Raw genomic sequence first — 26,151 nt, forward strand, 5'->3', positions numbered from 1 at the left:
ACATGATCTATACATACATATACAGGCCTTTTAACTTACTTATTTCGTTTGTTGCCTTTATCTTAGTTTTTACTTAATTTTTATTTTTGCCTTTCTTAATCACTTTTGTAAATGTATTTCCATGTAAAGCAGTGAGAATTTCCAGTGCCTCAATGGTGCTATCAAAATCAATTTGTCTTGCCTTATAATTTTAAAAGTGTGACTCATCTGCATGGCTATAAAATTCTGTTGTATGATGAATTGATATCTTTAAAATCAAAGATTCAAATTCAGTGTTTTCAGAGGTTACTCACCAAAGTTAATTATGCCTAAAACACACCACAAACAGCACAAACGTAACTTTAGAATATACCTTGAATTAAAAAAAAAAAGAATTACAGAAATAAAGGCTTTTCTGATAACAGCTAAAAGGGGGAATAAATAAATTAGAAAATATTAAACAAATTGTTTCTAAGAAAATCAAACTTTTCCTAAATTTCTTCTTGCCGTTTTTCCTCAATCTCAATGCTATAGCGTAAACAAACGGAAGCCTCACAAAGATGAAAGTTTAACAAACAAAAACTATTTATACTTCATTAGGGAAACTTGGATTCGTTCCTCTGAAATATTCCCTTTCTCTGGTTTTAATTTTTTTTTGGGGGGGGGGGACACATTATAAATGATGCTGCTCTAATGTCTATTTGTTAGATGTCTCCGGTTTGAGTCCAGGTTAGGCTTGGGGGGCATTTATGTGCAGTGTGCGACTGTGTATGTTTACCTGTGCATTTGTAGGTTTTCTCTGGGTACTCTGGTTTCTTCCCACAGATTTGAAGCAAATTGATGAATGTAAAAATTACCCTAGGAGTAAAAGTGTGTGTAGCTGCTTCTCTGTGAAAAAGTGGTGAAGATAGATGGATTGACTAAGTGGGTTTTTAATGTACACTGTAATATATATATATATAATACAAATTCATATATATCATAGTGATATTGCTGGGAATAATGATTCGGATTATGGAAAATGTAAAAGGAGCTGCTTATGCTAAAACAATGACTAACATGCCAGTGTGAATCACACCAGTGTAACCAAATTTTTTTCCCATATTTTATAGGTCATGGTTATTTACCACGTGCTCCGACTTGGATTTATTATTCAGCAACATTGAAATACAAACTCACGGTTTATTCCAAAAATGAAGACATACTGTCCAGTAGCGCTGGGTGAGCTGCAATGAACATGTGAGAATGTTTTTCCCTGAACTGGAACGCAAACTGAGAGCCAAAAACAACAGATGACAACAAACTGCCATGAAGTTACAAAATGAACAGATCCTCCAATTGTTCCCATTATGTTACAAGATCTTTGTATCTGTGGGAAAATAACAGATAACAGATTTTCTTTGCACAGCATCAGGATTAGATTATAAATTCCCCACATTTGTTGAGACTTTTGTGATCAGTAAAATGAAATAAAAAAAAGCTGTAAAAACCACAAACTAAATTAGAAAACTTTCAAAACGTGCTTTTATTTATACCGATAATTTTTTTTTTACAGATATGATAAAGACATCTACATTAAAACAATGCTAAAACAATGCACAACCAGTCAACTCAAATCCTACCACCTGGACAAGATGGAAAAAATTCTGAACCACAATTTCAGGGAAAATTTAAAAAGGAACCCAAGTGCATTGGCATCGTCTCTCAATGTCTTACAATACATTACAGTAGCACCAGTATACAATATGACAGGCGGTATCATTGTATACTTACACTTGTGATCATACTTTGGGGGGTGTGGGTGAAGATAATAAATCTTTTGAAAAATTGCAATATGCACAATATTAAGGTTGTACTGTGTGCAAGATTCCTCCACTTTGTCCTTTGGTGTGTGCATAATTGAGGTGGAATGAAACGTATCAGATCAAATTTAATGCAGGAATAGAAAATCTCTGTAACCAGTGGTGGTGAAAGTCAACTCCCCAGATGATAAAGAACAAATCATAAGAATTAGATAAAAAAAAAAAAAAAAAAAAAAAGAACTGGTATGTGGAAACAATGGTGTTGAGGCTTCATCAAAGGGAATGGTTAAGCTTCACTTCGTTAGCTTTGCTCCTTGGTTGAGGTCTGCAGAAGGCAGGACGGTGCAATAAGAATAGCATCTGGCTGTTTATTCTCCACCGCTGGCACGGTATGAGAAGAAGGGTTTAAGGTAAGCAAGGTGCAAGTACAAAAAAAAGCCAAAACCACAGTGTGTGTGGGGGTCAGACCGTGCTTTCACAAATTATTCAGTTCCATTAGAGTCTGGTCCAGCATCTGGTGCATATCGAGGTTCTCTTCTTTAGCGTGTGACAGTTTCTCTGTTAGAACATCAAATGAAGAAAGTTTAATTTCACACAGTCAAGCATCAGTGAGTCAGTTGGTTAGCTTGCATTAATAATCAAGCTGGCTACATTATTCAAGTCGGTCGTTAAATCCGATTGCTTTTTAACCCGACCTGCACAGCACTAAGAGGAACCAACACAAACACACGGAATGAGCGAGGTCACATGATCTGCAAGCAACCATGCAAACGTTTTCCACTGATACACAGACAACACTGTAATCATGGATATTAATGGTTAAGGTCATTTAGGAAAAGTACCAATAAGTATCTAAGGTGATCCCTGATTCCACTGTTACACTTTCACCAATAGCAACACCACTGTCAAGCACTGCAGGCATTGTGAGAGGACAATGCAGACGGAAGAATTTTGGATTTCACACCGTTTTAGATTGTCATCCAATCAATATCGACAAAGCCACAGCAAACACATGAAGCATTCACACAAGTTAGTCCTCGTTTAGGACGACACGCAGTTCATTATTGAGAAGGCGGCTTTTCTCAAGTTGATGGTGGAGGCGATCTTTGCAGTCAGAAAGCAAGTCAAAACAAAACAGAGAGGAAAGGAAATCAGAGGAAACCAGGAAAAGCCTGTTTGACACCTACCTTTTCTAGAAAACTTAGTCAAAAGACTTCCCAACACAAATATCTGAATGGCTAATAAATAACTCAGCCTTGTTTTGAGGAGTGTGGTAGTTAAGATTAATGTTGAAACAGATGAAATAAGTCAGGTTAGTTTGCAGAAACAAAGCTCAGGATAATCTTGAGTCGGCTGAACTCAGAAATACTTAAGAATCACAAGAATAACTCCATTTAAAAACGCCCAGAAAAGCAAAAAAAGAAAAGTGGACTTAAGTGTCTCAATTTATGAAGCCATTTTGAAATCTTTTTTTACTGTAACACGGTGGTTGCTAACATTGGCCCCCAGATTGTGTCCAATGAAGACTTTAAATATTCATTCCAAATATTGGAATCTATTGTCTTGCAAACATAAAAAAGCAGGAGACTTAAAAATGCAAATCAATTTGTAGTTTCTCCATATTTGCTCTACAATCTAGAATGTGTGTTATTGTGTGTGTTTTTTCACATAAACAAATGTTATTTTGATCACGTTAAAGAAACCACAGCGGGATGCAAGTGTAGTTTTGCAGCTGAATTGCGACGTTTTAAAAAAAAAACAAAAAAAAAAAAACAACTGTTCACTTCTGCTCATATTTCTACATCAACTTATCTTTGTGAATTTAGATTTATGGCAACAGCTTTAATAAAAACACTCAGAATGTTCTTTGTATATTTATTTAAATATGACAGGATACTGTGTATTATACAGAGCCCATTTGTCATAACCAATATTCAGTTTCATCCCATTCTTCCAGCAGCAGATGAGCCTCAGAAGCTCTCGCATCCAGTTTTGCACTCCACCCATCACTCAACTTTGCCACACTCTTCCTGATAAGAATCCTGCCCTAATTCCCGCAATCTTCCTGTAAGCTACTTTTATCACAGTACTAAATACTGAAAAGCGCTTCCATGCATCAGTCTCAAATTCTTCCAATACCAATAGTTGCTCTAGATCTCTGCTCACAGTACTACCGTGGTATTTCAAAAATATCGGCAGCTTCACAGAACAATTTCAGGAGAAAATAAGAAAACATCCACTCCTCAAATCAACACCTGGAGGGAGTGGATGTTTTGTAGAGATGCAGAAACAACATCAGTAACATAACATAAAATCAAGGCTTCCTGCTTTTATTTGAGCCACTCAAAAATAAATAGAAATGAAAAGAGGAAAAAGTAAAGAGATACAGGTTACATAGAAGGAAGGACGTTTATTTTTTTTTACACAACGCAGAAAGTTTCTAGGATTCTGTACAAGTGATGGGATGCAGTTGACGATGACATGAGAACATGAGGAGGAAAGGAAAGCAAAGACAGAGAGGGAAGGGAAAATGGAGAGAAGGCTGGAGAGAGCAGACAGACGCTGCTCATCCGGCAGGAGGCGTCTTTGATGAGGTGTAAACAATTTATCTGTGTGGAAGAGAAGAAGTACAGTGAACCGGGGGGGGGGGGCGTTGCCAATTTGAGATGTGCGCCACAGCACAACAGAGTCACAGCACGACATCACAAAAACAAGAATGCAGGATGAAAATGCACCGAGTCCATCAAACACAGACAAGGGGTTGGCGCGGCTCCTCCTCCCAGCTATCAATCAAGAGGTGCAAAACTGACCTGTCTCAAATTCTAAAAAGGGACATTTAGCAAAACTGGGGTTTTGGACGAGGGAGGTCAACTGCACACATGCTCAACTATGATTGGTAACCGTCAGGTGGTACGACAGAACAACGGGAAGTCTAAACAAACACTTGGCCTTTCTTCAACAGAAGTAGACCATATTAGTAAGAGAGGTAAAGAGAAATGCTGCACAACAGATTCATTGAAGTGCTTCTCTTATCACAGTCTTCAATGTTTCAATAAAAACATTTTAATAAACAGTGCATGCATCATTTCAGATGTGAAATTATGATGTAACATTTTCATTGATAATTGAATAATTAGGCTTTTGTCCACAATGACGTTTCGATTACTTTGAAAAGTAAACTTTTCCAAAACAAATTCCCATGCTGTGCTGTCTTCATGCATGTTAAAGTTCTGTTTATAATGTTGATCAACCCATGATACTGACACAAATGGCACACAGTATCATCTCAACCACATATGTGGGAGCTATTATTGCTTTTTTTATTTTTATTTTTTTCAAACTAGCCTGACAAAGAAATAAAAGCTTGTTTCAAAGAAATTAACCTAATTGATAGAACATCGGGGCTAATGTTTTGGAATCGTATGTACAAATTTAGAGAGCTGAGTTATAGTTCTGGTGGGCGTAAAAATGTGAGATAAAGAAGGTTAACAAGGTGCAATGGGGGGAGGGAGGGGATGACGGAGCAAGCAGGTACAGCGAGTTGAAAATTACATGGAAGTCATGTCGTTGAGGGCGTGGTCCAGCTCCTCGCTGATGGCCTTGTACTTCAGTTTCTGGGAATACAACTCATCTATTGGTGGTCCGGGGTGGAGGTGGGAGAGGGCGGTGCAGTGAATGAAGCGACAGAGGGTGAAGGTGGAGGAGCACAGGACAAGGGGGTGTTGAAGGTGAAGCGTCCAGACAGAAGGCATTGACAAGACACAGAGGCGGACAGGAGGAGACGTGGCCAAAACCATCGAAAAGAAGGAAAAGAGAGGAAAACAAAGTTACACCAGATAATGATAGAGTGAAGGTACAAGGAATGGATGAGCAAATTCCCCAAGACGACCATGAAATGGACCGTATATCCCTTCCATGTGGCTGTCAACTAGCACACGAGCCAAGTTACTTCGCTAAACATCTCACTCTTTCTTACCCTGGAACTAAAAAAGAAAAAAAGAAAAAGAAAAAAGATCTGACAGAAAGCTTCACAACCACAGGAGACTGAAAGTATATCTGAGAAAAAGCCATTATAGAGGAAAGCAGAAAACTGTAAAAGTAATAAGCAAAGAATGTTTTTATTTTATTCTTTATAATTCACCAAGCACTTACCAAAATACTATAATTAAAATCATAAACGCTCAAAAAATAACCAGAGTGGCATTTTGGTTTGATAAAACAAACAAACAAAATAAACATACCTTCCAAGTCATCAATGGTCTTCTCAAGCTTGGCTACTGATCTCTCAGCGAACTCAGCACGAGTCTCAGCCTGTGTTACAAAGACAGATTTATAACTTGGTCAACGCTCCACCTTCTGGACTCGACGACTCCAGGCGAAGGTTCTGTGAAACTCTACCTCCTTCAGCTTGTCGGTGAGGACCTTGATCTCCTCCTCGTACTTGTCCTCCTTCTGCGAGTACTGTGGCACAAAAACGATGACAGGGAGTCAGAGACACCGGCCAATGTGATCGCTCTGTATTCAAACTGATGCCATGCGTATCGTACAACTATTTTAAGAATGAGAAAAAAGACTGAATAGAAGAGATTGGACTCTCTTCTGTTTCCCCGTCTGTCAAGTGTACTGTGACAATGAGGACTTTGACAGCATGCACTCTCCAAGAGGGTGGCGCTTACCTTCTCAGCCTGGGCCTCCAGTGACTTCAGGTTGTTGGTCACAGTTTTCAACTCTTCCTCAAGCTCAGAGCATTTGCTGGTGTTTTAGACAAAGGGGATACAGTTGCCAAAGGGCAAGAAGGGGTGGGTAGGGGGGGGTGGGGGGGGAACATGGACAGGTGGAACCAGAGGACACAAAACAGGTGGAGGGAGAGAGGAAACCAAACAAATAAGAACTACAGGGTTTAAACCAAGAGGGAACCCAAGTGCCTTAAAAAAAAGTGCCGTAACAGAGCAGGAATGTGAGAATAGCAATACGACGCTGAAAGCACAAAACTGACTAAGTGTATTTTTTGTTAGTTAAATTTAATGCTTCATTCTTACACAGCCCCTGCATTGTTAGGCATGAAACCAACCACTATCCGCAGAATGAAAGAACTTTAAAGGAAACAGAGCACACGCAGCAAGCAAAGCAGAGGCAGCCTGAAAGGCAGAGCCAATCAGGTGTGTGTGTATGTGTGCGTGTTAGTTTTTGATGGTAGTACCTGTCCGGATGAGGAGTACAGCGATTTCATGCTTTGCTCCAAAACTCTCAGTTCATCCTCCAGCCTTCGAATGCGTCTGTTAGTGGGTGTGGCGAGCGCGTGCAAGCCAAAACCATTCAAACGTGGCCGACATGCAAATGATCAGCAAACACAGTGAGAACACAGGGCGCACTGTTCAGAGTGGACAGAACACGTGTCAACGCTCAAAGCCTTCGCAAAATGTAAGCTGCGGCGTACATGCGAGTGGGTGTGGAGCCCTTTTGTGTGCGTAAAGCGGAGACGGCTTACCCTTCTGACAGCTCAGCGCGCTCCTCTGTACGTTCCAGGTCACCCTCAATGATGACCAGTTTACGAGCCACCTTTAGGTGTAGCACAGCAAAGTGTTAAGCCACAACAGGTACTTAATGACTGAGACACAGGATTAGAATAACGGACTTGTTTAAGCATTCCTTTCTGACACAACTACATCACACTGATCTTTTGGTAGAATTGTTGACGTCAGTATAAGTTGATAAGTATATCAGGTCATTTCTGTTTACAAGTTTATGCAAGGTAGAAAAGTGAAATGTCCAAAGTGTTGCTATTAGTAAGGTGCAATTTGCGTAAAGTCCAGAGGGGCGTGTTTCTAAAAATGTAAAAATAATAAAGACAAATGAAATTTTTAAAACAAGCTACAGTCAAGTGTGTGTTAAGTGTTAAGTTAAGTGTGACCGGAGCCATTGTTTCAGGCCTTCATAAAGCTACAAGTATGGCTGTGAACATTTGAAAACTCTGTCCAATCACTACTGTGAACGCATCAAGGCAGGTTTCAGATTAATGTTGGTGTGAAAGATCATCACAGAGGTGTGATATCAATTTCAGTATGCAAGTCTGGCCGGGGCTTTAGGAACTCGCCTCCTCATATTTGCGGTCAGCCTCCTCAGCGATGTGTTTGGCCTCTTTGAGCTGGATCTCCTGGATCTCCATCTTCTCCTCATCCTTCATGGCCCTGTTCTCAATGACCTTCATGCCTCTGTGTGGGGAAGCAAACAGTCGGGCGACGTTAGGAATTGCCGGCTGAGTTCCGACAGACTAAACAGACTGAAATAGCATGGTGAACTGTAAAATAATGACACTACAAAAAGGGATGAAAATACATCCACAAAACCTAAGCGTCTACTGCCACCTGGTTATTGCAGTGATCAGTACTGGCTCAGACTAACAAAGACCCACCTCTCACTCTCATCAGCAGCCTTCTCAGCCTCCTCCAGCTTGGTCAGGGCAGTAGCCAGACGCTCCTGAGCACGATCCAACTCCTCCTCAACCAGCTGGATACGTCTGTTAAGGGAAGCGACATCTCCCTCAGCCTGAGGAAGGAAGAGCAGCACGTCAGGGGAATCTTTAACACGCAGACCTGGATTTCACACAACAGCATGCAGACAAGTCGGCCCAAAGAACACATGTGGTGAATTTATTTAATTGACTACGCGTCTTAGTGGGGGCGTTCGCTTAATTGCCCTACACCTGGCAGGAGAGTGTAATTACGATTGTTTTGAAGCGTTTCCCTTGTGACACCTGTTGGGAAAAGTCCTCCCAGCAGGCATCTCTGGGCTCCTCGTTGCCTTTGTATCATGATAATGATCATATCCCAGAGTGATGGGAGGTTTAATACCCTGACTCATTACGATGCCCCTGAGAGAACATTAACAAGGCTCGAGTCAAAGAGGCAGACACAATTACAATGAGAATGACATCTCACGCTGCGCACAATCAACCTCAGAGAAGACTCCCCGAGTGGTTCACAGCAGTCTGGAGCACTTGGGTTCATTTAAAATGGTCAATTATGAGTGAAATGATCTCTGAACTTTGGAGAAAAGATCTTGAAGAAGGAAAAAAAAAAAAGGGCAATTTCACTGTGCTTTGAAACACACACCTCAAAAGGCATGTTTTTTAAATCTGCGTGGGGGGAAACCTACGCACAGGGAGAACACGCAAACCCCACACAGAAAGGCCCTTAGAACTAGGAAAAAAAAAAGGTTTCTTTTTTGGGGGGGGGTTCTAACATGTGTTCAGCAGGAATTAGTCTGATATAGTCCTGAAAATGCAAAGTGAAATGAGCACACATCCTACAGTTTCTAGCTTTTTATCCTGCAGCTAGAGCTAAAATGCATCTTAACTTAATATGCGTGATAAGGAAAGTGCCTAACATTATCTATAAACGGAAGCAGGGCCTTTAATAAACATATGGCTGACTAACAAACGGCAACCTGTCAGACTCAGCCTGGGAAGACTGCTTTAAGCCCCTGCTGAGACAATTATTTCCCTGTCGAGGTAACAGTCGCTACTCCTTGAAGCATTGGAAACCAATTGTCCTTATAAGGGCAAGTCAAAGAGCGCACACGTTGAGAGCGCAGAGAGGGGGGCTAAAGTGTTTCAACACTCTGCCCGTAACTTCCTGGTTGTTGAAAGAATAAGTAATTAAAAAATATGCACAGTGGCTGTATTGGCCGCAGAGCATAACGCGGGCCTCTCCGGAGGAAAACAGGTGGGACACACTGGCACCGTTGTGATAAAGGCGCATCAAAAGGGATGAGAGTGAAACAGATGAGGCACCACAATGATACCACACAGTTGCTTCACTGTCAGTTCCATGTGCACACAGGCTTCATTTAAGATTCGCAGAGGCACAGCTTGCAGCCGATGAAAGCTGGGCTTTCCAGCACTGCTGTGCATACGGAGAAATCTCGATCTTACCGCGTCTCACTGTCGCTCCTCATCAATTCATTGCGAGGTGTACATTTGTGCGCTTGACGCTGCAGACGCCTTCGAACCTGCTGCAAGCGCGATACAAATAAATAAATAAAAGCTTACTTGTTCCCTGGCTTTCTTCTGCTCAAGCAACTCCTTTTGTAATCTCTCGGCTCTGTCTTCAGCACAGTCTGCCTGCTCTTGCAAGGATTTGATCTTTCGCTTCACTGCCTCCAGCGATGAAGGTCCGGCCATTGCTTATTCTACTACTATGTATGGATGGAGGGGGGAAGAAAAAAAAAAAACCTAACAAACCCTAAGCACTACACTATTGAGCGGCAGCACAATTTCCCCCCCGAAACAGCCAAGAAACGAGATGACGTCCTCAATTGTGCTGTGCGGAGAGTGCGCGGCGCGCAGGCTTTCTGGAGGCGCACAGTGCTGTCTGTGTTCATCCAGGAAGTGCCAGAAAAAGACTCAAAATCATAAATATTGCGCAAAGTCCCGCATAAGCACTTCTGCTGCTCTAATTGATACATTATCCTTTTAAAAATAATTACATGCCATCACATTTAATTGAAGACATAATGTTTTATTGACGAGAACACGCCCAATCAGTCACTATGCCGAGCAGGCTTGTACTGAATCACCGGAGCGACAGCGCCCTCTGCCGGTCAATCGTAAGCAGTACATACGTGACTTGAATTCAGTAATTATAGACCGCGTTTACAAACTTTGCAACAATGACAGAACAACCGTCCAAAAAAAAAAAAAATGACAAGGAGAAAATGGGCCGTAAAACACTAAGTGGTACTTAAAGTTCTTTGATTGTTCCGGTTATTCTAAAATTCCCCTGCAGAATTTATTTTTTTTTGGGGGGGGGGGGGGGGGGACAAAAAGGAAGCAGCCACAACTATACGTTATTTATAGCAAATAAAATACACCATCAGGTGCAGGAGAGTAAAAAGTCACTGGACTCGTAGAGGCTTTTTCCTAACTCCCTCCTGTGAAAGCCAATTAAAGGATTGTTTTCCTCAGAGGACACTTATAAGCCTCAGTGCAACCTGATTCCTTTGACTTATTGTGAGCAAACATCTCTCTTCACTGTACTTGAACGTGACTGTCTCTGTCAGTCTGCCATAAACTGGGAAAAAAAAAAGTTTGAGTGTACTGTATTTTGTCTTCAACCGGTCGTTGACCTTTAAATGCCCAAATGTAAATTCTTTACATAGTTTGTCAGACATGTAATCATTAAAAGGGGAGGGACAACAATTACAAGAAAAAGTTGAAAAAAAAAAGTGGAAGTCTACTTATCTTCTGTAAATAAACTAAATTTGTTTTTAAGTGGTAGGCAATGTGGGACGTTTTCATGGGAAACTGTGTTTTCCCCTCGGTAAGCAAAGAGGGCTGCTCACAGATGTGAGCTCTATCTTGACCATATAAAGCAGTGGGCTATATTTATCCAGGCGCTCGCTTGCTGAGCTCTTGGGAAGACTGCACATTACTGCTACTTAACTTACCACCGTGAAAAAATGGCCTCGGGGTGGGGTAGGATATACATCTTGAATTCACACAAGGCCGTCTATTAATGTTTGGTGATGGATGAAATGCTGGAAGAGGGGACGCGTTGAACTAAAATTCATGATTTGGTTGAAGAGGCAAATTGAAGAGTGTTTCTTTGGGCTGACTTGTGAGTGATTGTGCAAGTGATCACTGACATGAAGGGACAGTTCAACAGACCAAAACTCAATTGGAGGATTTGGAATCAATTTGGCATCCACAAGGATGAAGAACACGGAGATAACACAAGGGGGCAGGCTGGATGACCCCAGAGGGGACACAGTCTGTCTCACTGTACTGTTGAACTGTCGCTTCTCTCACAGGTGAGGTAATAAAGGTGTGAGGAAACGTGGTGCAGGAATGGTGCCACGGTGAGTCCCTTTTTTCTTTCTCCCCTCTTTACTTACATCGGCAGCTTTCTTCTCAGCCAGCTCAAGTTTCTCCTGGGCATCTTTAAGAGCCTCGGAGTACTTGTCCAACTCATCCTCAGTTCCCTTCAGCTTCTTCTGCAGAGCTACCAAATCGTCCTCAAGCTGAGTTTCAGTGCGGTAAAGTTTCAGAGGTGATCAGCGGGGAGACGGGAAGGTGCGTGAGCGCGCAGGGGCGCGAGGGCGCGAGGGCGCGCACGGAGACAGAGAACGAGACACGGGACAGAACAGGAGAGGACAGGACAGGACAGGACAGGAGAGAGAGAGAGAAAAAAAAAGAGCAGAAAAGTTAGGAGAGCTCATGCACTTCAGGTTCAGATACCTTGGTTGCGGTCTCTTCAGCAGCCAACAGCTTTTCCTCAGCAGTTTGGAACTCCTCAAACACTTTATCTCTTTCGTCTTCTGTCACGCGCAATTTCTTTTCCATCTCTCTTATATCGTCCTCTAACTACACATGCATGTAAAGAAATTATAACGTTAAACAGAATAAATAGTAAGGTTAATCTTTAAATCGTCAGTTTTTTAGCTTTATTTAATCACTTGTTGACGCACGATTTAAAGCATTTTTACATGAATATGATTTTTTTTTTTTTTAAAACCCATGATGATTACTTTTAATTCAATCCTCAAACGGGAATATCCATGGCAATACTTAATCCATATTCAGAAGGCGTTCCATTGAAACCGCAGTAGCTTTATTCCTGCTTTTCCTACGGATCTCTGGAGATTTCCCACAAAAGAAAGAACAGAAGGAAAAAAAAAAAAAACAGCAGACCTGTTTGCTTCTGTCCTCTGCTGCTTTCTTGTCTGACTCGGCCTGCTCAGCTCTGTCCAAGGCATTCTCCTTGTCGAGCTTGAGCATCTGCATCTTCTTCTTGATGGCATCCATGGCTGCTTATTTTTGCTCGGCTGTACCGACACACTAAAACCGGGGAGAGCGAGTTGGAGAGGGGGCTCTGGCGTCTGTGCCTCACTGAGCGCTAAGCTGGAGTACAGGCTCTGCCTGACTCTGCCCTGTCAAATATGTACTTTCAAGGGGGGGAGACTGGATTCTTTTGGACATCCAATACTTTTTTGGGAGGAGGCGGGCGTGGGTGCTCGGGCGTTTGCCTGGCGATTCGTTGCTCTCAAACGTTTGACTTTTGATACGCCTTTATATGGGGTGTGACTTGTAGGCATGGTCCCACGGAGATGCTGCCAATGATAATGTAACACAATCCATTTGATGTGTGGAGAAGATGCAGTTAAAGAGCAAGTATCACTGAACGAGAAGACCACGCAACCTTCCTTTGATTGCCTAAAGTCTTTGTGCACTTGTCTCTTCAGTTATTGCCCTCTCCAGCATTTCCTGTATGATGATTTCCTTTTATTTTATCAGCCTTTTCTACAGTGACAGTATCCAGTTGTTGGATCACATCCAGCAGAAGCAACAGTCTGACTGAGCTCTTTATGGCTCTTTTCCTGCCTGAGTGTGTTTTGGTATTGGGACCAGTGTCATTTTATTTTGGGGTGAGTTGTGGTGAATCAGAAAAGACGTTTTCTTGGGGGAAGCCAAGGAAGCCTTAGAGGCAGCATTGGGAGGAGCTTGTTAGTGTTTACCTGATAATGTATTGGATATCCACCCAGCAAACTGTTGATGTGTCATTAGACAGTACAACAGTCCAGTTGCCGACTGGCTTCTCATTTGAGAAATCCTAACAGCTTTAATGACCGTAAGGAAGATTTTTTTTTTTTTTCCTGTGCTGTTTTTTCAGGCCTGATTCTTATAAAATGATAAAAATGTAGTGGAATTCATACATTGATATCAGATTTGGTTCATAAAATATAAATCACAGGTCACTTCTTTAAAGGCATACACCCGCTGTAGAGACATCATGAAAAGTTCCATCACACAAGTGCTGTGACTGCGAGGACACCCCAAGTATCTCTCAGACTTCTCAAGGATATTTTTAGGATCGCCTTCTCTTTCATGCACCTGCCTTGGTCTGTAATATGGATCCGGGAGCCTGTGCCAAGAGTCTAAGGCCTGATGCCATTAGATATGTCTCCTAAAATAATCACGGTCCCTCAGAGGCTTTCGTCTGTTCTGTAGATTATTGTTGCTGCACTAAGTAGACTCACTTCATGTACAGTAGGTCGGTTTAAATATTCCATAAGAAGTTAAATAAAAATAAAGCACCCAAGAAGGAAGGATTCCATAATGTTGTTTACAAACTTCAGAGCATATTGCTTTGCTGGTCTCCTGCGAACCCAGGCCTTGGTCTTATTTTAGATCTTGACTGGCAGGCACAGTAATAGGAAAACAAATTTAGCTAATCTCGAGCCAGCCCACGTCTTAATAGATTCTTATTTGCATAATGGTGATTGGCAGTGAAAGACAGAGATTACAGGTTTTAGCTCTGTCTTATAAATGTCTTTTTTGTGTCACTCTGAGTCAGAATCAGATTGAGGTGATGTCTGGTTTAACAGTCACATGTGTGCACAAATTATTTTTCTTTTTGTGAATTAAAAACAGAAAACATCAATGACTAAACACAGCTCCAGAGATTCTGCAGCATAATTACTTCTTTGAGGTGTTTGTTGTTATTCATTACCATTATTCATTATAACTTCATGATTGAACTATACTGTCTTTGTCACATGCAATGAGGGATATTGAATTAAATTTGAATTGACTTGGAAATTGCATGTATACTTTAAGATTTCTGACATGTATTTGATCATATATCACATGCCTAAAACTGACATATTTTACATATGCAGACACTATAGTGTATGCTGTCATCATTGTACACCATTACAGTTTAACTTCATTTTCTGGTTGCTTCGTTTCTGTAATGCCATTTTCAATATAACTATAATGGTATTTCTGTGTGAAATGCAATTAAATCCTAATTACAACAAGCAACGTCCTCATTTAAATGCCACGTTGAGTCTTGTTCCACACAGGGAATGAAAAGAAGCTCAATTATTTTGTTTTCAGTTAACATGCCGGCAAAGTAAGAATAGCCCAGAGCCCAAAATGCTTGCTTTGATTAAAGTCAAGAGATTATTGAAAAGTCTTCTAAGAAGAAAATTACAGCTGCTCTTAAACAAAGACAGAGCAAAATGATATGAGGAGTGTTTCTTCCTCTATATGTCTTGAGAAGAGTCAAAAACTCTTTCATTATTTAGGACAAAAGTGTTTGAGGAAGCCACAACAACTTCAGAAAGAGTTTCCTTTTCATCGTTGTTGAAATAAAGAAGAAAAAGAAGATCGAGACATATAATTTGGTGGTCTTTGAGTGTAAAAAAAAAAAAAAAAAACCTACTTCTCAAGCCTTTTAAAGCTTTGAGCCAGCGCAGTCATTTAAAAGATCCCCAAAAATGTGGCCGTGCCTTGTATATTTTGTGGCATCAGACTCATGGCTGAAACATGAAAATGTATGATGTCACAAACTGTGACATTCACTTAACACATAAAGCATTCGTCAAACTATCTGATTTTCCTTCTAATCGTTGCCAACAGTCACATTACTGGAGACCTTACTTTCTCCAGAAAGCTCAGCTCTGGAGACTGCAGTGAAACCCTTGAGCTGAGCAGATATTCTCCATGAAGGCTTCATCCCTTTGACTTTTACCATAAAAAGATCAATCTAAATTTTCTTCAAGCAACTGCCAATTTTCTGGAGTGAGATACTTTGAGATGTGGGTATTTTGATCATCTTTCGGTATCACCGCTCGGTCGTCTACATGAGGCGACAGCTGAGTGAGACAGGTGCAGCAATGTGCAGAATTCACATTCACATTTTACTATACTATCATTACCTTTGCTTCTGAAACGTTTGAGATTTAAATGACAGACATGGTTATAAACAACGTTGGAAAAAATATAGTATACCGTCTCACATTAAACGTTGTGGCAACACTGAGACCATTAAAGTATAAATAGTGACAGAGTGTGTAGATGTAGATGTAAAAAGGCCCAAATGTTGGCAGGGAAGTCACAGCTATGTCGATAGTAACAATAGGTTAAAAAAAACTCCCACAGACTATCAGCTTTGTAATGATTTGGTCACACGGCAGGAATAGTTTGTCCTCATCTCCCAGTTAAGTGACACCGAGTGGCCATTCAAAGTGCTTCAATGCTAATGCTCTAACAGAGCATTAGTTAACTCTGTGCGCTCTACAGTGACAACCCACCATGTATATGGAATGTCCGGTTCTCCTCAGTCGTCGTTCGGGGAGGAGCTGAGCTCGACTTGGCTGTTGTCCCTGAAATCATGGTTGCTTATGTAAACACGAGGACCCTCCGGGAGAGAAATTTGAAGTTCACTCATGTCTTTAATGTCACTGCACCAGAGGAAGAGTGTTTGAACTTATAGCTCAGTCACAGCCCCAAAAGACTGGAATTGTTCAAGAAAATACATTGAATTGTCAACCACAGTTGTGTCTTTTAACATGAATCTGTAATGACGTAATACATAATTGATATTTCCCAATACAACATTACTGATCACGGTTTACAGTGAGGACAAGCGGAGTGCAGCTCACTCTCTCCCTCCACATTGACTGAAACTCTTTGGGATACAGTACTGGCAGGCCCTCTGTCGAATACCATCTTAAGGTTTCTGCAGACACCGTCCAGATATATATATAGAAAAAACGTCTTGGCTCATTGCGACAGTATCCCTGTGATTAGATAGCTCCATGCAGGGGCATGGTCATTTACCCGAGCAAGAAGAGAAGAAGAGAGAAGGGGTACTGTGAGGGTGCAACCCAAGCTGTAACTCAAACCCGGCCCATGCCCTACTGACGATGGGTTTATACACGGCAATGTTCCAGTGACATATACTGTTAGTCGTAAGACTCAAACTAGTATATTAGTGAGTGCAGGTGGACATCTAACCACAACTACGATACACAGATGGCAACTGTACTTTCCTTGATGGTCTGTTGCAATAAGGTTGTGACACTTTGACTGAAGTCGTTCTCTGTGGCAATAAATGTGTCATTGAGAGTATAAATCTCACAGGTGAATCGATGCATCAGCTGTAACGATATCGAACTTTATGTTTACACAATGGAAACTGTAAAATCACAGTTTGAGCTGGAAAAAATAGGACTAATCACAGTTCTAACCACTCCCATGGTTAATAATTCCAAGGGTCAAATTCCTAAAGCATGAGGGTCAACTATTTCAGCTGCAGGTGCTCCATTGAAGATGAGTACCTTTCTTCCAGTGCCAAGGTTTTAACTCCGCACAAGTAACTTCTGCTAAATGAAAGGATCTGTCATCTCTTTGAATATAGACCGCCAATAAAATTCTTACAGGCCCGGACTGAACCGCAATCCTTTTACTTTTACAGAAATACTGTACACATGGGTCCTTCTGTAAGAAGTGACTCAAAAAAAAAAAAGAAAAGAGATTTATGTCTTTTATTTCAGTGATTGAAAAATCATATTTAGTACGGCTCCACTCATTAAAGTTTTAGAGAGAAAAGTTTGATAAGTAGTAGAAGAAAGTCGTTTGGTGACTTTCACTTTCTGAGGCCAAACCGGCTGAGCTTGGGAGAAAAAAATAGCAAGAGTGGGAGCTTTCCGCACTGCAGACACAAATGTGGGTAGAAGTCATAATGGAGGAATATTTGTGGCCTCTGCAGGGCTCCTCCCCGGTGGTTTGTTTGTGTTCTCCCTCCGACGGAGACACACAGAGAGTCAAGATCTCCAGCCATATCTGATGCCGCTCAGTCAGCTTAGACTAAAAGTGGGGGGAGGGCGGCATTTAGGGGGAACTGTCATGATTCATTTCACACTCATGTGGGATACCATGCTCCAGTTCTTGTGTAAAATTAAATTCGTAAAAGGCCAGACATGTCAGAGCTTGAACACTGGATCCAAAAAGTCACTGTGGCCGACATTCGCCTCTGAAAACTCTTCCTTCAGTGGAAATACTTTCACACTTTCTGTTTACTTGTATACATAGGAGCAAGTCAAGAGGGAAGTGCAGTAAATGATTGTTTACGTGCAGCTTGAGCTTCTCCCTATTCCAGATAAGGAGTCCAGAAATTCTTCCTGTAGGATCTGAGAGATGTTTTAAAATCATCGACTTGCTATCCTTACAATCCTGTGCTCTGGGCTACACGATATCCTCACCCTCTTAGCATTAGATAATAGTCAGTGTTTAAGCTTTTAGATTTTAAAATCTCAGTCCACAGCTGCCCAGCGTCTTGACGATGGCTCTCTTTAAATATTTGCCTTCAATCTTTTGCCCCTGGTGTCACAGGGTAGAAGTTTCCGTGTTTGCGCACCGAGAGAAAATCTTTCATATATGTGTCCATATATGGGCCCTCTGGTGTAAGCGAGGTAGAGTAGACAGAGGAGAGGGCCAACTTGCAGGGGCTTTTTGTGAGGTCCAAAGGCATTCTCGATATTTCTTTCCATTCCTCAGGGCTATAAAACTTCTTGGTATGCACTTCCACCTCAGCCACTGTTCTCCCTGCTGGAGCTGGCCTGTCAGGGCTCTTTGGCACAGAGACGTGAAACAAGAAGAGGAAGATGCTGGCTTCTGTAGTTACTACAAAATCTCTCTTTCTTTTTTTTTTTTTTTTCCATCTTCAACATTCCCTTTAAATAATGGCAAACTCCACTTCATTGCACTGCAGTTGGCAGGTTAACATCCCAGCAAACAAAAACAGTTGTTTTGCAAATTGAAAAAAAGAGGGACTCATACTGTTTTTATGCATATGGCTTCCAGGCCCCAAATTGACCATAGTTAGAGTGCAATGTGTGAGTGAGTCTATGGTGATGAGACATTCCACTGTGGTTCTGAGAGGCTCTTTGATGGCTGGCAAGCTCTGTTCACCATGACTGGGTCACAGTGGTCTCTCTGCAATGAGGAATGCCACAGGAACCCACAGCTCTGCAGCACCTGCATTCTTACACTGAAGCCTGCCTGGAGCCTCATGTTTGATCAGATGTCGTTGGCAATTTTCCGACAAGGTCGAGACTAACCGCACAGCCTGGGATCTACATAAAACATGTGTGATAAGTTGGTCATGAAAAAATTTGGTTTGGACATGGGAATGAATAGATATCCATCTGATGAGATCTGGTTAGATCTTGCCCAGAGGCCTCAGGGATCTAAGATAACTTACAGTGTGATAAAAACGTAATTGCTTCCAGGCTGCCTGAAGACATCTTCAACTCCATCAAAAGATTGGGAAATACCAGTAAAGGTAGAAGTCATTAAGATGCTTCAGTTAAGTAAAATAATGCACCAGAATATAATAAGAAATTTGGATAATTGTCAGTCACTCAATTCAAATTCTCCCAGAAGGAATTTCCAGAAGAACTGAGCTAAATATATTTAAGCGCAGCAAACATCTTTATTTATATCATTATCGAAAAGAAAGTGTTGCGATTATTATTGCTGTGATTATTTTGAGTCAGATGTTATCCATTTGGCCACACAGTGTAGTGATTAGCACTCTCACCTCATAACAAGAATTTCCTGGGTTCAAATGCGTCTCTAAGTGTGGAGTTTGTGTGTTCTCCCCAGTTGTTTTGGACACTCTGGTGTCCTGCTCGATGCTTGATGAAACACTGATATATTTGTTGATCACTTTAAAACAAGGAGTTTCGTTTCTGGATCAACAACCTTTGAAGCATCGGTTACCTTTTGAAAATGTGTTTCTTTCTTATTCCAGACTTGGCTGCAGCCGCCGAATGACATAAAGACAAAGAGTGCATGTCTGCGAGAAGTTGTGGCTTCTCAAGTAGGAAGTAGGAAGCTGCGGGAAAACTGCTTGTATATTTACAGGAGTGCGGTCAACTTCAGTAAAAGTTCATGAGACTCCTCTCCGGACTGCTTATTCAAGCACATACCATTTGCTGTGTGCTAATAATAGACGTCATTTTTGTGGTTCTGCTCTGCTGTTAAATGGTCTGATCTTTTACTGCACAGGAGCAAATTTCAAACAAGCCTTTCACACATCTTCATTCAAGATTCGGTGTCATCAAAACTCCTCAGTGAGGAATAAATCCTCCTCTGAACTGAATCTTTTTCTGTCACACGTTCAGTGTAATTTTAGATGGTATTCCTCACCTTTAATAAATAATCTGTCATTCATACCAGGTGAATTCTTTGTTAGTTTATCCATTCATGGGGGTACAGTGACACGCTGGGGAGCTTTGTCTGTTCATAGTAAATCTGGACTTTTCGATGCAGAGTTTGCATGTTTTTCCTTCAAGCTTTATTTATTTATTTTTTTTAGTACTCCATTCTTGTCTCATAGTCCAAAGACAAGCCAGTTGGGTTAACTGATGACTGTAAAATGTATCCTAGGTGTAAATGTGTGTGCTTGTGTGATTGTCTGTTTATCTGTGTTAGCCTTGTGATTAAGTGGGACTGCTTCAGGGCGACCCCGCCATTCTCTCATTGACAGCTGCGACGTGCTCCAGCCACAGCGACCCCGACATTGCTGGAGCGGGTGTGGAAGATGGATGGATATGTTGTGCCTATAAACATACAAAGTCAGCAAAGAATTGATGGAAGAATAATATTCTATCTATTGTGATCATGACAAGAAAGAATTATTTGGGACGGAGCTTTTCAACAAATGTCAAATGTCATAAAGCAGAGCAATGTTGGACAAGGAGTTACTGACTGCTGTCAAAAAGAACGCTTTTTAGGTAAAATGCGAATGAAAAAGAAAATCTTATGGTGAGTGATTGAAACTGAAGGACAAACGAATGTCTGTAAATAAGAAAAAATGGCACGTATAAAATTGTACATGTCTATCCTTTTGGTTGTCCCCATACCAGATTATTTAGTGAAATTTGGCATTTTGAGGACAAACTGTTGGGCCCTGAGTGAAGCGAGTGTTTATTCAGCTTTAACTCTGTGAGGGAAGGCCTCAAGATTGAAAGAAGAAAGAGTGCCAAGGACTTCAGCACCAATGCGGCCTGTCATCTACCGGGTGTTAAGTAAAGTTTCCTTATTAAGAGAGAGGGGCTTGGATGGGCGAGTATTGCATTTCATTCTCGACAGCTTAAATCCCAGGAGACACCACAGATCACTTCCATTCGGCAGCACAGCCTGAGACAGGCGGTTCCTCTTTTCCACCGCTCGGTCTCGAGGCTGTCCGCACGAAACCAACGAAAAATCAAGGGGAGTCGAGGGAGAAAACCTGACTTTTGGACAAGCTTTTCCACAGTCAGGCCATATCATTTAATAGGTATTCCTGCTGTTGCATGGGGAGTAGTCCAAAATTAGCGCCCAAGTTTTAAGTCTCAGCTCAGTCCCAATATAGCTCTGCTGTCAGTGCTGACAGAGAAATACTGTGCCTTCCTTACATGATGACTAAAGGGGCTGCTGTGCCGTCATGGGAGAAATACACAGCAAATACTGTCACTCAGCACAGAATGAACACTGTGAAGGTGACTGGAACAACTCATATGTCAAAAACAATCATCATCCTATTGTTGTTTCTTGAAAATAGGCTCTCTGTAATATTAGATATGAGCTTGAATTTCACACACTCCCTGCCTCGAGATGCATGTTTAACTTGATCTCAGATGCCTTGTAAGTCAATAGCAATATAAATATGCAAATAAAACCATTACAAATACTTAATTTATTTCAGAAATAACAAAGTGCTACATAAATTATAGAAATATTATTGTATAAGCTTGTATACTGTATTTGATCAAATTTAGCCATTGTTATACACCTTATTGAAAACCAGTACATTTATAAAAGTAGAAGGTTATAGAATACTGAAAATTTGTACAACTATTGTTACATTTTAAAAGTCTACTCGATCACAAGTGTAAGTAGTGCTGCAGAAAAACTACAAGTACAAAGTACTTTTCTCAAAAACTGCTCAAAGTTACTTTTCACCCACATTTCATTGTATTGTCAGTAGCAGACATTCAATTAAATATACCTGTATAAAAAAGGCACATTCCAAGAGTGACAATAAAGTATATATAATTACACTATAGATTTTGAGCATTTGTAATCCTCCCAAACACTCACTCATTGCTTCCTTAAAGTAACTAATGTAGTTACTGCAAAATTCTAATTACTTAACTGTGATATTAATACTTTTATTGCTAGTAATCATTTCACTCATTTGGTTCCGTCATATTAATGTACTGTACGATCAGCCCTTTCAGTTTTACTGATATACTCACTGAGTATAATGTCACTTGGAGGAAGATCAGCAGTTGTTTGTGTTTTTTTGATCATGAATGACTCAATAACAATGAAAATAAGTAGCTAAAATGAAAATAAAATGAACTACAATCATCCAAACAGCAGCAGACATTATAACATATTTAATTTAACATTTATCCAAATCAAACATTAATTTTACAAGTGACCTTCTACTTGGCAAAACTGGTCAAGTAAATCCGTGACCTTTCAAGAAATCACATTAATCATTTACTGGCTTTCGGGGACTTGCACAGCGCTGCTCGCAGCACACTGTCAGTAAATAACCATCTTACTTAAGGGAGAACACAAGTCATCCCTTACAAGCCCTGTTCTCTATCCTCATTAAAGTGCAGGTTGCACAGTGGATCCGTTATGGAGCCAACGTGTTGGGAGAATCCCACCGATGACCTAAAATAGTCATGTGCTCCAGGCCTGAGGAAAACGCTCTCCTGGATCCATTAGCTGCTGTCTCCCAGGTTTATGTTAGGAAGCGTCTTCTCAGAGCAGACAGAGAGATGGTGCACGAGTATGCTTACACAACATCCATCTTCTAACACAATGACCTCACTTGCTGTAGTAGAACCACGCTATTAGTCACTGCAAGTTTCTTCGCCTATTCAGAGGCGATCAATTGGCTACACTGGACAAGTGTGTTTGGATGAAGCTAACCTGATGTATGTACACGTCATGGAAGCTTCATCCCTGGAGCATGAAGCCCTTCAGGAAAATAAATAAAAAAAAACTTTTAAAAGAAAGAAACAATGCTGTTTTAAATATTCACATTAAATTCATGGGGCAAGATACAGTAGTACATTGGTAAAATACAAATAATATGAATGAAGTTACTAAAAAAACAAACAAACCAAACAAAAAAAGGCAGATTTCTGGTAGGAACAGATTGTTGAGCGCTTTCTTCATTCCTACTGTGATCTTTGTGTTTGGAAAATTTTAACTTCCAGACAAAATGGATCAAAGCCAAAGTGACATGAAACCTCCAAGCAGTTCTGTTTGGTCCCACACTGATTTCCCAGCTTGTGAATTATCTGAAAATGACTTGTCTGACAGGGACGACTGAATGAAACAGGTAGGCAACTTCACAGTGTCGCAAATATTGTAAACATTAAAAAAAAAGCATTTAGAACGGGTGCATTGACACACATAAAGAACCAAAGGTTAGAACTGGCTATAGTTTTCTTTATTGATTGTTCTTGTTGTTTCGCAGCTTGAGAAAGACGCAAGGTTGAAATGTTTCTGTGAAAAGTAGCAAAAACTAAAAGAAATAAGAAAGAAATAGTGGTATGCTCTGGACAAATGGCCCAGCCCAAAACCAAAAGCTTTTCCTGATGTGCATTTTTTCCAAGCCTCACTTCCTCCATCACTTCTCTCTATAAGCAGGAAAAAAAAAAAAAAAAAGGGCTCATTGCAAAGACTGTTTCCACTCCCTGTGCTTCAACCCTGTAACAGAATATTATGCCCTCCACATGAGGGGCGTTGAACAAATTGCCCGCAGGCCTGAACCGGTTTGCCAGAGGGTCTAATCCAACACCTGGGACGACAAATAAGACGCTACCTGCAGGTTTTCTAAAAAAAAGTACAGTAACTGCTTGGAGGTCGACCTGTTCGAGTTACATTTCTGGTCTGTAACTAAACAGTCAATGATGAATGAATCAAACAGCAAGATGACATTATATTTGCATCAAGTCCAAACTGTGTAAGTGAGTATGTGAAAACATGGACACTAAAGTTGCTATAATTATGAGATGCAACAGCTTTTTTCAGACCTCCTGTACGTTTGAAGACAATCATTGTCATCACTTCAGGTGTGTTTGAAGAATTGTCTTTCCATAAAAACAATGAGAAGAATTATTTATATTGAGGTCAAATATTTTCACATTAGGAGTTACCACTGCATTTTCTAATATATGTGGTGAAATTCTAGCTTCTAAGGCAATTCCCCAAAAGGGAAATTGAACATTGACTATAATTTCAATAAGTATCATTAACAAGCGGATACACAACATCCAAACGTGAAAACTCAGTTTCACATCCTTTCATTCACAATATCCCTTGAAGCATACAATCCCATGCCTGTTTCCTGAAAATGGAAAATGCTTAAACGAGCACGAGTTATGCAGTTGCCAATCACCTCCAAAACTGATGAAAGCAGAAAACTGACAAGTGTGACAGTTGGTTCAGCCACGGAGGAGCGTGGCTTCATTTTAGGGAACTTGAGTGTGGAACAAAGTCTGAATTAAATGGCTGCCAGGCTGTGGAGATTAGGCATGGCACAAGCCGCTAGCCTGCAAAACAAACTCCCCCAACCCATTGCATATCAAACATTTAGGATGCCAGAAATTGCTCTCGGCGGGTGCGAGGGATTACCATTTGTATCGTGATGTGTTTAGATACCCCCCAAACTGTCATCAGGTTCTTACACTTCATTAGACAGATTAGTGACGATCATATTGCTTTCACTGTTTTGGTTTTTGAAATCTAAAAGTTACCGTCTTCAGCGTGAATTCAGGAAAACTTTTTCCAACGTAATTTAACTCAACATTTTTGCAGTGTTGATTGATTTGTGCTCCACGAGACGCTGCAAGGAGAAACCCGCTGTGGACTATCTGAGGTCAAGGAGGTCAATGACATGCACTGTAACAGATCAGGCATCAAACCTTGTGCCAACAAGTTGCATCTGGAGGACATGTGGAGGGACATTACATGTGAGATGCCTTTAATGCCAAATGACAAGCTAAGAAAATCTATATAAACTAAAGAAATGAACAAATGGAGTGAAGTTTTACTCATACTGACCACTGTGCTTCCTGTTTTTAAAATGAGGATTTGCAGCAAGTCTATGGCTACCACCCTTTTTTTCTGGAAACTTGATTTGAGTTATAAAAGAGGCTTTTACTGATTAGTCTAAAATCACAACGTGTGGGACAGTAAGAGAAAAGCCTCAGCGAGACCAAGCTCCCGTTTTACCTCACAGCTCTACATCGGGTTGCTCTGCACAAATGCCAAAGTTAACCAGACAAACATCCTGTAGATCCTCACGGCTGAGAGGAGAGGGAGGGAGAGAGTGCGAGTATGGGCACTCTTTTTTAAACACATGGCTTCAGTTTCCCCTCTCCTCTGTGTGGCCTGGCCTTGCACGAGACCAAAACACTCTAACAACCAAATATGGTGTTCATTAGATCACGCCGGTGTTTTGTGCCGGCCACCTTTAACCATCCTTTACTCACTCTGCAGCTCCAACTGAAAAATATGATTTAGCATAGAATAAGGAACATTTCACTCCAGTGAAAATATTCAAACTGTAAAAATATGGAGCCTTCTTAGTTTCCTTGTGAATATTTCAGCCTTGTAACTGCGGCCCAAAGCACAACAATGCTATGAAACTTCATTCTTGACCAAAACATCTAAATGGGGACCTCTGCATACTTGAAGGTCTGGTCTGTGAGGCAAAGGGAGGGAAAAAAAAAAAAAAAAAGTGCATCCACAATGTCCATATTTGGTCTGGATAACTTTGCCAATCCTTCCACTACTAGAACACACTGTATTTCTCTGAACTCCCCGTGAATGAAGTGTGAAAGGGAATGCTGACATCTGCTGGTAGAAATGCGGGGCGTAGTTTTCTTCAATGACATTTTCACAAAAAAAAAAAAAACAAACAAAAAACGTTTCTCTTTTAGATTTTATGTTGAGTAAAATACAGTAACTATGCAAAGGTTGTGGGTTTTACTGAAAAAAGAGCACATATTCCATCAAGCAATGCCAACAAAAAAACCCCGCCAAAACAAACAAAAACCCCAAAAATGTGATGAGACGGCATGGCGTAAAAAATACAAATCATATCGCCAGCGTCTTTAAATATTATCTTAGGGTATAAAGACAAATCAGGAGTCGTAGTTCTACAGAAAAAGAAACCTAAAAATAATAAGTCATCCAAACATTCTCTAAATATGGTGATTATAGAAATTAAACACACCCTCAAAGGACAAAAGGCTTTAAAAAAAAATCTCTAAAAACAAGTCAATTCAGGAATAAATAATGGGATAAGCATTCTGTCTTAACTTTTCATGCCTGTTTTCTACTTTTGATGCTCTACTTTGAGTTCAACCTAAATTAACCTTATTTGTTTAATCACTTAATAAACAAACATGCAGGTAATGAAAAAAGAGATGAATCGTCTATTAGGTGTTTCAGTTATTGAGCTATATCAAATAATAAGAATAAAACCATCAGAGTGGTACT

At 40.7% G+C, this 26,151-nt stretch overlaps 1 protein-coding gene across 6 annotated transcripts; it reads right to left on the bottom strand.

Annotated features, from left to right (window-relative positions):
- Window positions 1–1,485: 1,485 nt before the first annotated feature.
- Window positions 1,486–13,189, bottom strand: tpm1 (tropomyosin 1 (alpha); the record flags this gene model as incomplete). Of its 6 annotated transcripts, none has more annotated exons than XM_080475016.1 (10): window positions 12,472–12,698; window positions 12,019–12,144; window positions 11,676–11,801; window positions 8,194–8,327; window positions 7,876–7,993; window positions 7,270–7,340; window positions 6,458–6,533; window positions 6,180–6,242; window positions 6,023–6,092; window positions 1,486–2,339 (listed from the first exon to the last, which is right to left on the bottom strand). In XM_080475016.1, exons 1-10 carry the CDS (start codon window positions 12,583–12,585, stop codon window positions 2,257–2,259), a joined length of 981 nt encoding a protein of 326 aa, XP_080331142.1. In that variant the 5' UTR covers window positions 12,586–12,698. The 6 variants fall into 6 exon arrangements, with proteins under 6 accessions (XP_080331142.1, XP_080331140.1, XP_080331143.1 ...); XM_080475013.1 differs by lacking the exons at window positions 1,486–2,339; window positions 12,019–12,144 and adding exons at window positions 4,172–4,390; window positions 5,334–5,412 and having other exon boundaries at window positions 12,472–13,189; XM_080475015.1 differs by lacking the exon at window positions 1,486–2,339 and adding an exon at window positions 5,330–5,412.
- Between the last annotated feature and the right edge of the window lie 12,962 nt (window positions 13,190–26,151).

The sequence above is a fragment of the Lipophrys pholis genome (genome assembly GCF_963383615.2).
Source record: "Lipophrys pholis genome assembly, chromosome: 11".
Lineage (NCBI taxonomy): Eukaryota > Metazoa > Chordata > Actinopteri > Blenniiformes > Blenniidae > Lipophrys > Lipophrys pholis.